This window comes from Nycticebus coucang, chromosome X (assembly GCF_027406575.1).
Source record: "Nycticebus coucang isolate mNycCou1 chromosome X, mNycCou1.pri, whole genome shotgun sequence".
In the NCBI taxonomy this organism is placed as follows: domain Eukaryota; kingdom Metazoa; phylum Chordata; class Mammalia; order Primates; family Lorisidae; genus Nycticebus; species Nycticebus coucang.
In genome coordinates this window covers 43,892,844-43,903,243 of record NC_069804.1, presented here as the reverse complement: position 1 = coordinate 43,903,243, position 10,400 = coordinate 43,892,844, and the positions used below count along the sequence as shown (strand labels likewise).

General features: G+C 44.4%; 1 protein-coding gene across 1 annotated transcript; it reads left to right on the top strand.

Moving 5' to 3' along the window:
* The first annotated feature begins 3,121 nt into the window (after positions 1–3,121).
* On the top strand, positions 3,122–4,258 carry LOC128578203 (methylsterol monooxygenase 1-like). Its single transcript, XM_053580728.1, has one exon. It carries the CDS (start codon positions 3,205–3,207, stop codon positions 4,084–4,086), a length of 882 nt encoding a protein of 293 aa, XP_053436703.1. The 5' UTR covers positions 3,122–3,204; the 3' UTR covers positions 4,087–4,258.
* The last annotated feature ends 6,142 nt before the right edge of the window (positions 4,259–10,400 follow it).

Below are 10,400 nucleotides of genomic sequence, written 5' to 3'. Positions count from 1 at the left end.
GAATGGAATCTTCAATCACATCTGCCGTATCTTTTCTTGGGGGGGTTGATCTATTCTGGTTATTCATGTTACCAGAGTTTTTCCGCTGATTCCACCCCATGGTTATTTTACTCCCTTCGATTTTTCCCCTCGGGCTTTATCAAGGGCCCATACAGTGTTGTTGCCTGGGAAACTGGGGCCCTGTCTTGTGTGGTGGAGCTACGTGGTTCTGTCTTGTTTTCAGCTGGTTTCTGTTCAATCCTATTGCAACTTCTACTCTGGCTTGAAGTCTCAGCTGTGTGGAAAAATCAGCAATTAAGTCACCCCGCCTGCCCACCTCTGGCCCCAGTTGGAAAAGGAGAATCAAACCTTCCTACAACCACACACCCAGGGCACCACCTGAAAAGTCCTCAGTCTATTAGCCCAGTTCAAAAGGTCCAAATCAACTGTCTCAATCGGCACCTGTCTTGGGTGGGAGAGTTCAAGAGGTCTCTGGGAACTGGATCACAGGGGCCTGGGGACTCCTCTGACATGGCTCATCCCAGTGCAGCGTGGAGTCAGGAGTAGCCACCCAGCAAACAGAGCAGTCTGGGAAGGTTGACGTCTCCTTCCCCACTTTGCCCCTCCGTCGGACCCAGTCACTGGTATCTCTGCAGATGGCTAACCCAGTTGCCTGCAGTGAACAGACCCTCCAGGCGTTTGCACCTGTCTGAATCACAAGGAAGTCTGCCAGGCCCCCGTAGACTGCCACTATCTAGCAGGAGGAGATGGGTCCTGACATCTTTGAGTGCTTGATGCAGGTGATGGGAAGGAGGTGTTCACTCAGGCTTAGCCCCGTTCCTGATGGGTGCTGTTAACAGAACAGAACAGAGCAGACAGCTTTGTGGGGTTCTGTCTCTGTTCCTGCCGGAATCGCCTACAGAAGATGGGCTGTTCTGAGTTCAAACGTCTTTGCTGCTGGAGGTTTGTGTCCTCTTTGCTGCTGAAGGCTTGCGTCCGATCAGCTCTCTGGGTCGGCCCCGCCCTGGAAGCTTCCTGGGTTTGTGAGCAGTGTCAGGAAATCCCCCGCTCACCGGTGGCCTCCTCTGTTTGCCCAGGGAGACAGGGGGTGTGGCCTCAGAATATCCAGAAGTGAGCCGTTCTGCCGTTAAAGAAAAAACGGCTGTTGCTCTGCCTCCAGGGAACTGCCACTCTGGTGTGGGCACTCAGCCGACCCTTTTCTCCTCTGTCTCGCGCCCCAGAGTCAGCACTGAGCAGCCGCAGTTTATGCCGGGTCCACACCCCTCTAGAGATCCCCCAAGAATCCGAACTCTTGGGGGACAGGCCCCCAGACCCCGAGTGGGAGTGGGGGGGAAGCTAGTGTTTCATTCAGTTTTATGCCCGGCCGTACTGTTGCCCGCCCGGGGAGGGCTGCTGCACCGCCCCACAGGGAACTGCCACCAAGGCTTGATTTCCCCTCAGCAGAGTGCCCTCTCCTCGCTCATGTGTCTCAGAGTCAGCGCTGACCTGATGCAGCTCGGGCACTGTGCACTCCCCTTGAGAAATCACCCAAGGATCCGCACTCCTGGGGGATAGGCCTCCAGACCCCGAGTGAGAGTAGGGGCGCTCAGCGGGGAAGCTGGAGTTTTATTCAGTTTTAATGTTGCCCGGGGAGGGCTGCTGCACCGCACTGCAGGGAAGTGCTGCTGATGCGTGACTCCCCCGCAGCCTGGTGCCCTCTCCTTGCTCGCGTGTCTCAGAGTCAGCGCTGACCAGTCGCGGCTCGGGCACTGTGCGCTCCTCTCGAGAAATCACCCAAGGATCCGAACTCCTGGGGGACAGGCCCCCAGACCCCGAGTGAGAATGGGGGGGAAGCTAGAGTTTCATTCAGTTTTATGCCTGGCCGTATTGATGCACGGGGAGGGCTATTGCACCGCACCACAGGGAAGTGCCGCTGAGGCGTGACTCCCCCTCAGCCCGGTGCCCTCTCCTCACTCGCGTGCCTCAGAGTCAATGCTGACCAGTCGCAACTCGTGGACTGTCCACTCCCCTTGAGAAATCACTCAAGAATCCTAACTCCTGGGGGACAGGCCTCCAGACCTCAGTGGGCGGGAGGGGAGTGTTGTGGATTCAGGGTTGCCGGCAAAGGATTTTTAAAGTTTTATTCAGTTTTATGCCCTGCAGGAGAACACCACGGCACCCCAGTATGGGAGGTAGGTCCAGTTTTTAGAAGGTCTCTCCCATGGAGTGTAGTGGGAGGGCCTTTAATTTCTGCCCGTTTGTTTAATTGTGGGTCTCTTGAGCCGGTCTCATGGGGGAGGGCTACTCCTGTGCGCTTGGTGGTGGATTTTGTACCTTTTGTTTGCGTCCTTGTGATCACAGCTTGCCTCAGCGGTGTTGATGTGCGTTCTTCAACCTTCTCTCTTGGTGAGGCTCAAGTCCACCAGGATACTTACTAAATTCCTGTCCCTTAACTCTCCTTCTGGACGGGAGCCTCTGTTGAAAGCTGGCTTCAGTCTGCCATCTTGTCTCCCCTCCATATACCACAATTTATTAATCCATTCGTGGATCGATGGGCACTTGGGCTTTTTCCATGACTTAGCAATTATGAATTGGGCTGCAATAAACATTCTGGTACAAATATTTCTGTTATGTTGTGATTTTTGGTCTTCTGGGTACATGCCCAGCAGAGGAATTGCAGGATTGAATGGCAGATCTATTTTTAGATCTCTGAGTGTTCTCCATATATCTTTCCAAAAGGAATGTATTAATTTGCATTCCCACCAGCAGTGCAGAAGTGTTCCCTTTTCTCCACATCCACGCCAACATCTCTGGTCTTGAGATTTTGTGATATAGGCTAGTCTCAGTGGAGTTAGATGATATCTCAAAGTAGTTTTGATTTGCATTTCTCTGATGATTAAAGATGATGAGCATTTTTTCATATGTCTGAAGGCCGTGCGCCTGTCTTCTTCAGAGAAGTTTCTCTTCAAATCCCTTGCCCAGCCTGCGATGGGATCCCTTGTTTCTTTTCTTGCTGATGCGTTTGAGTATTGTTTTTTCAAGATTTTTAAAATATGACAGTGGAGCTTTAGTAGGGAGTGTGTTGAAATTATATATTGCTGAGGTTGCAGGGTCGCAGTACCTGGCCAAATGCGGGTGACTGGGGCTTGCAGTCAGCTTGTGACTGGCCAGGTGAAGGGAGCATCCAGTGACTGAATTACAATGCTGTTTGCAGAGATCTGAAAAATGGCAGCAAATGAAAGTGTCAGCATCTTTAGCTCGGCTTCCTTGGCGGTGGAGTATGTAGATTTCCTTTTACCTGACAACCCCTTGCAAGAGCCTTTTAAAAATGCTTGGAACTATATGCTGGATAATTACACAAAGTTCCAGATTGCAACATGGGGATCTCTCATAGTTCATGAAGTCCTTTATTTCTTGTTCTGTGTACCTGGATTTTTATTTCAATTTATTCCTTACATGAAGAAGTATAAAATTCAGAAGCATAAACCAGAAACATTGGAAAGCCAGTGGAAGTGCTTTAAAGTACTTCTTTTTAATCACTTTTGTATCCAGCTGCCTTTGATTTGTGGAACCTATTATTTTACAGAGTATTTCGATATTCCTTATGATTGGGAAAGAATGCCAAGATGGTGTATGCTTTTGGCAAGATGCTTTGTCTGTGCTGTCATTGAGGATACTTGGCACTATTTCCTACACAGACTCTTGCACCACAAAAGAATATACAAGTATATTCATAAAGTTCATCATGAGTTTCAGGCTCCATTTGTAATGGAAGCTGAATATGCACATCCTTTGGAAAGCCTGATTCTTGGAACTGGATTTTTCATTGGAATTGTGCTTTTGTGTGATCACGTGATTCTTCTCTGGGCCTGGGTGACCATTCATTTGTTAGAGACCATTGATGTCCATAGTGGTTATGATATTCCTCTCAACCCTTTGAATCTCATCCCCTTCTGTTCCGGCTCTCGGCACCACAATTTCCACCACATGAACTTCCTCGGGAACTATGCATCAACATTCACCTGGTGGGACAGAATTTTTGGAACAGATTCTCAGTTTCATGCCTATTATGAAAAGATGAAGAAGTCTGAGAAAAAGACTGAATAGATTATCTCATGTAAATCTTCCAGAAGAAAAACATTTTCCCTAAATGAAGCTGGTAGCTCACATTGTGCCTGGGGAGCAGAAATTTGCACGTGTCACAGCTACTAAGTGATGGAAAGAACATTAACAACCTGTAATTATCTTCTTACTGGGACCTTTTTCTACTTTACATACAAGTTCTGGTCCAAGAAGATGCAAGGAATAATTTCTATTCCTTTAAATTTACTGAGGTTAGACTTGTAACCTAAAATGTGGTCAATTTTGGAGTAAGTTCCGTGGGCTGATGAGAAGTATGTGTATTCAGTTTTGTTGGGATGAAATGTTCTGTAGATCTGCTAAATCTAAATATTGGATGGTTAGGTTTAAATCTAAGATTTCTTTGCTCAGCTTCTTGCTGGAGGATCGATCCAACACTGCCAAAGGAGTGTTGAAATCTCCGACGATTATGGAGCTGGAGGAAATCAAGTTACTCATGTCTGTTAGAGTTTCTCTTATAAATTGAGGTGCATTCTGGTTGGGTGCATAAATATTAATAATTGTGATCTCATCATATTGAGTATTACCCTTAACAAATATGAAGTGACCATTCTTATCCTTCCTTACTTTTGATGGTTTAAAGCCTACTGTATCTACAAATACAATTGCAACACCGGCTTTTTTCTGATTACCATTTGCCTGAAATATAGATGACCATCCTTTCACCCTGAGTCTGTATTTGTCTTTTAAGTTGAGATGTGACTCTTGTATGCAACAAATATCTGGCTTGAGTTTTTGTATCCAGTCAGCTAACCTATGCCTCTTTAGAGGACAGTTTAAGGCATTCACATTAATGGAGAGTATTGATAAGTGTGGTGGAATTTTGGGTATTGAGTTTTTCAAAGGTCCAGTGGACATCTTTAATCCTTTCGCCAGTATGGAAGTTGGAGTTTGATCTGAAGTTTCTGAGTGAGTTTACTTTTGTGGTATAGGATTGGGTTGGTCATTGTGGAGGATAGGTCTGAGAATATCTTGAGGAGCTGGTTTACTTATGGCAAATTTTTTCAACATATGAATGTCATTGAAGTATTTAATTTCTCCATCATAAATGAAACTCAGTTTAGCTGGATACAAGATCCTGGGTTGAAAGTTATTTTGCTTTAGGAGATTAAAAGTCAATGACCACCCTCTTCTGGCTTGAAAGGTTTCAGCAGAGAGATCTGCAGTTATTCTCATATTCTTTCCTTTGTACGTAATGGTTTTCTTTCGCCTGGCTGCTTTGAGAATCTTCTCTTTCATATTAACTTTATTGAAGCTAATTATGATATGCCTGGGGGATGACTTATTGGGGTTGAATCGTGCTGGGGTTCTGAAGCTGTCTGCTATCTGAATTTCAGGTTCTCTAGGCATGTCTGGAAAATTTTCTTTCATAATTTCATGCAGAAGGGCCTCTGTGCCCTTCGAGGCCACTTCATCATTCTCTGAAATCCCCATTATTTGTATATTGCTTTTCTTCGAATTATCAGAGAGTTCTCTGAGTAAATGATCCATTTTTGCTCTCCATTTCTCTTCCTCTTTGAGAGATTGGGAGCATTCGAAGACTTTATCTTCAATGTCAGAAATCCTTTCTTCTGCTTGCTTCATTCTGTTGCTGAGGGATTCTACTGTGTTTTTCATATCTTTGAGGGCTGTAAATTCTTGCTTTAGTGTGTCTAAGTCTTTGGTGGTTTTGTCTTTAAATTCATTAAATTCTTGAGACAACTTTTGAATTTCTCCTCAAATTCCTAATTCCATTTTATTAATCTTGTCTGAAATCCAAATTCTGAATTCGATTTCTGACATCTCACTCAGTTGTTTCTGAATGGGATCTTCAATCACATCTGCCGTATCTTTTCTTGGGGGGGTTGATCTATTCTGTTTATTCATGTTACCAGAGTTTTTCCACTGATTCCGCCCCATGGCTGTTTTACTCCCTTTGATTTTTCCGCTGGGGCTTTATCGAGGGCCCGTACAGTGTTGTGGCCTGAGAAACTGGGGCCCTGTCTTGTGTGGTGGGGCGAGGTGGTACTGTCTTGTTTTCAGTTGGTTTCTGTTTGATCCTATTGTAACATTTACTCTGGCTTGAAGTGTCAGCTGTGTGGAAAAACCAGCAATTAAGTCACCCCACCCACCCACCTCTTGCACCAATTTGAAAAGGAAAAGGAAAATCAAACCTTCCTACAACCGCATACCCAGGGCACCACCTGAAAAGTCCTCAGTCTATTAGTTCAGTTCAAAAGGTCTAAATCGATTGTCTCAATCGGCACCTGTCTTGGGTGGGAGAGTTCAAGAGGTCTCTGGGAACTGGATCACAGGGGTCTGGTGACTCCTCTGATATGGCTTACTCCAGGGCTGCGTGGAGTCAGGAGGGTCCAGCTAGCAAAAGTTCAGTCTGGGAAGACTGATGTCTCCTTCCCCACTTTGCCCCTCTGTCGGACCCAGTCACTGGTATCTCTGCAGATGGCTAACCCAGTTGCCTGTAGTGAACAGATACTCCAGGGGTTTGCACCTGCCTGAATTGCAAGGAAGTCTGCCAGGCCCCTGCAGTCTGCTGCTATCTAGCAGGAGGAGATGGGGCCTGACATCTTTGAGTGTTTGATGCAGGTGGTGGGAGGGAGGTGTTCACTCAGGCTTAGCCCTGTTTCTGATTGATGTTGCTAACAGAACAGAACAGAACAGAAAACTTTGCGGGGTTCTGTCTCTGTTTCTGCTAAAATCGCCTACAGAATATGGGCTGTTCTGAGTTCAAACGTCTTTGCTGCTGGAGGTTTGTGTCCAATTACCTCTCTGAGTCGACCCTGCCCTGGAAGCTTCCCGGGTTTGTGAGCAGCATCAGGCAAATCCTTTGCTCACTGGTGGCCTCCTCTGGTTGCCCAGGGAGACAGGGAGTGTGCCTTCAGAATATCTAGAAGTGAGCCATTTTGCTTTTGTTTGAGTCCTTGTTATCACAGCTTGCCTCAGCGGTGTTGGTGTGCATTCTTCAACCTTCTCTCTTGGTGCAGCTCAAATCCATCAGGATAATTACTAAATTCCTGTCCCTTAACTCTCCTTCTGGACGGGAGCTTCTGTTGAAAGCTGGCTTCAGTCCGCCATCTTGTCTCTCCCCCGGGTCGAGTGTTTTTGTTAGAGTTGAGTTCCACCTTTAGTGCCTTATGTTCTGAGAAGATACAAGGTAAAATTTCAATTCTTTTGAGTCTGTTGATATTTATTTTGTTTCCCAGGATATGATCAATTTTGGAGAATATTCCATGGGGTGATGAGAAGAATGTATATTCTTTATCTTTGGGATGGAGTGTGCTATATGCGTCTATCAAGCACAGTTGTTCTGGTGTCTAATTTAAATCTCTTGTATCTTTGTTTAATTTCTGTTTAGAGGATCTGTCCAGCTCTGTAAGAGGAGTGTTAAAGTCCCCTGTTATTATGGTATTATCAGATATCATATTGCTCAGACTGAGTAAGGTCTGTTTCAAAAATCTGGGAGTATTTAAATTGTGTGCATAAATACTTAGAATTGAAACGTCTTCTTGTTGTATTTTTCCCTTGACCAATATAAAGTGACTGTCTTTGTCTTTTTTGACTTTAGTTGCTTTAAATCCACAAGTATCTTAAGATAAGATTGCAACTCCTCTTTTCTTCTGAATTCCATTTGCCTGAAAAATTGTCTTCCAACCCTTGACTCAGAGTTTTAATTTGTCTTTTGAAGCCAGGTGTGTTTCCTGTAGACAGCAAATGGATGGCTTGTGTTTTTTAATCCAGTCAGCCAATCTATGTCTCTTCAGTGGGGATTTCAAGCCATTAACTTTTATTGAGATAATTGATAAATGTGGTAGTATTCTATTTGTCTTATTTTGCGAGAGTCCATTGCTTAGTTTCATCTTTTGCATCAGTATGGAAGTTAGGTTCTGTCCTTTAATTTCTGAGTTCTCACTTTGCTGCTGATCCATTGTGATGGTCAGTGTGCAGAACAGGTTGAAGTATTTCCTGTAAAGCTGGTCTTGTTATCGCGAATTTCCTCAATGTTTGTGTATCTGTAAATAATTTGATTTCTCCGTCAATTTTAAAGCTTAGCTCTGCAGGGTACAGAATTCTGGGCTGGAGATTGTTCTGTTTAAGTAGATTAAATGTAGATGACCATTGTCTTCTTGCTTGGAAAGTTTCATTAGAGAAGTCTGCGGTCACTCTGATGGATTTCCACCTGTAGGTCAACTGGCGCTTACTCCTGGCAGCTTGCAGAATCTTTTCTTTTGTCTTGACTTTGGACTGGTTCATCACAATGTGTCTTGGAGAAGCTGAGTTAGAGTTGAGGCAACCTCAGGTCCGATATCCCTCTGAAAGCCATGTGTCAGAATCTTTGGTGATATTTGGGACATTTTCTTTTATAATATTCTCTAGTATGGCTTCCTTTCCTCTGGGGCATTCTTCTTCCCCTTCTGGGATTCCTATAACTCGTATGTTGGAACACTTCATAAAGTCCCATAATTCTGACAGTGAACTTTCTGCTTTCTCTCTCTTCTTTTCTGCCTCTTTTACTATCTGAGTTATCTCAAGAACTTTTTCTTCTACCTCTAAAATTCTTTCTTCTGCAAGGTCTAACCTGTTGCTGATACTTTCCATTGCATCTTTAAGTTCCCTAATTGACTGTTTCAGTTCCTTCAGCTTTGCTATATCATTTCTATTCTTCATATCGTTCATCTCTTATTTGATTCTGTTTTTGGATTTCCTTTTGGTTATTTTTCACTTTATTAGCAGTTTCCTTCATTGTTTCCATCATTTCTTTTATTGTTTTCATCATGTGTATTCTAAATTCCCTTTCTGTCATTCCTAACATTTCTTTATAGGTGGAATCCTCTGTAGTAGCTACCTCATGGTCCCTTGGCGGGGTTTTTCTGGACTGGTTCGTCATGGTTCCTGGAGTTTTCTGCTGATTCTTCCTCATGAGTGATTTCTTTTATCTGTTTCCTTGCCCTAATTTTCTTTTCACTTCCTCTTGCTCTTTAAGTTCTCGTGCCTGTGGACTAAGGTTTTGATGAGTCCTTTTGGTACAGGACCAGAAGGATGAGAAGGTTGAAGAGCAAGAAAAGGATGAAAGAAAGGAGGAACAAGTGAAAAGAAAAAAAAATAGAGAAAGGAGAGGGGTGGGTAAAAGGAATATTGACAAAAGAAGAGAGGCACAGAAAGAGGGAGACAGAGCAATATAGGTGTACAGTAGGGTACTTTGACACCACCTTAAAAAACCCCCACCTTCTGGAGGTGCCCAGTTGGGTGGTTCCCTTGAGGTCAGCAGCTCTTTGCTAACCTGATCAGACACAGTACCCCACATTAACCAAGTAGAGAGGAAAGACAAAAATGCTATAAATCAAACCAAAACAAGCAAACAGAAAACTTTATGGGATAAAATTGGGTGAAAAAACAAATAATAGCGGTAGATACACTAGGAAAAATGAAATTCTAGTTATTGAAAAAGGCAGTAATGGGAAATTATAATTAAACTAGAAAAATTGAGAAAGAAAAAATCTGTATGGAAAAGTTTGAAATTAAAAAACAAAACATCAACAACATCAAAATAAACAAAAAAAACCCAAACAACAACAACAAAAAAAACCACATAACCAAAAACAAAGCAGTATGTATATGTTGTTGAATATTGTCTGGGGAACACGTGGTCTTCTGGGGTATGAGATGTTAATCACAGTGCTGATACGACTGGGGGCTGCTGATTTCTCAAATCCTAGCAGGTATACACCCTAAATCTCTCTTCAGCCCTCTTAAAAGGCACTTTGAACTTGTAAACTTGCTGAGCAGACGCTTTCCCCGGAAAGTGCTTGTCGCTGGAATCACTGCTGAAGTGGCTATCCACTTACCCAGTGTGCCAAACCTGGTCTCACTCTGCCCGCTGAGGGTTAGGGCTGTAAGGCGGCTCAGACCCAGCCCTTAGGCTACTCAGTCGCTAGGTTACCAGCTCCTGCCTGATTCTTGCTTTGCAACCCTGAGGGCAGAGCTTGCCGGGGCAGATCACTCATAATGGCTCCCTTTGGCCCACAGCCAAATACTATTAGCTCTGTCTGGCTCAGCGGCTCAAACTGGGGCCCTAGACAACAGCCAAAGTTCTCTACACTCCCGCTCAGGCTCTCCCCAAGGCAGTTCAACTGAATGCCAAGTCCAAACACACCAAAACAGTTCACAGGTAAGGCCTTTCTGGTTTGCAGTCTCGCTGTTACTGTACTTACAGTTGCCGGCGGGTTTAGACCCATTGAACACACGCGACCACTTGCCGGTTTTCCACCTTTTTAGTCCTCTTCTTG

What these genes read in the sequence shown, in the direction of transcription:
- LOC128578203 (XM_053580728.1), top strand. Translation starts at nt 3,205, where the DNA reads ATGGCAGCAAATGAAAGTGTCAGCATCTTTAGCTCGGCTTCCTTGGCG.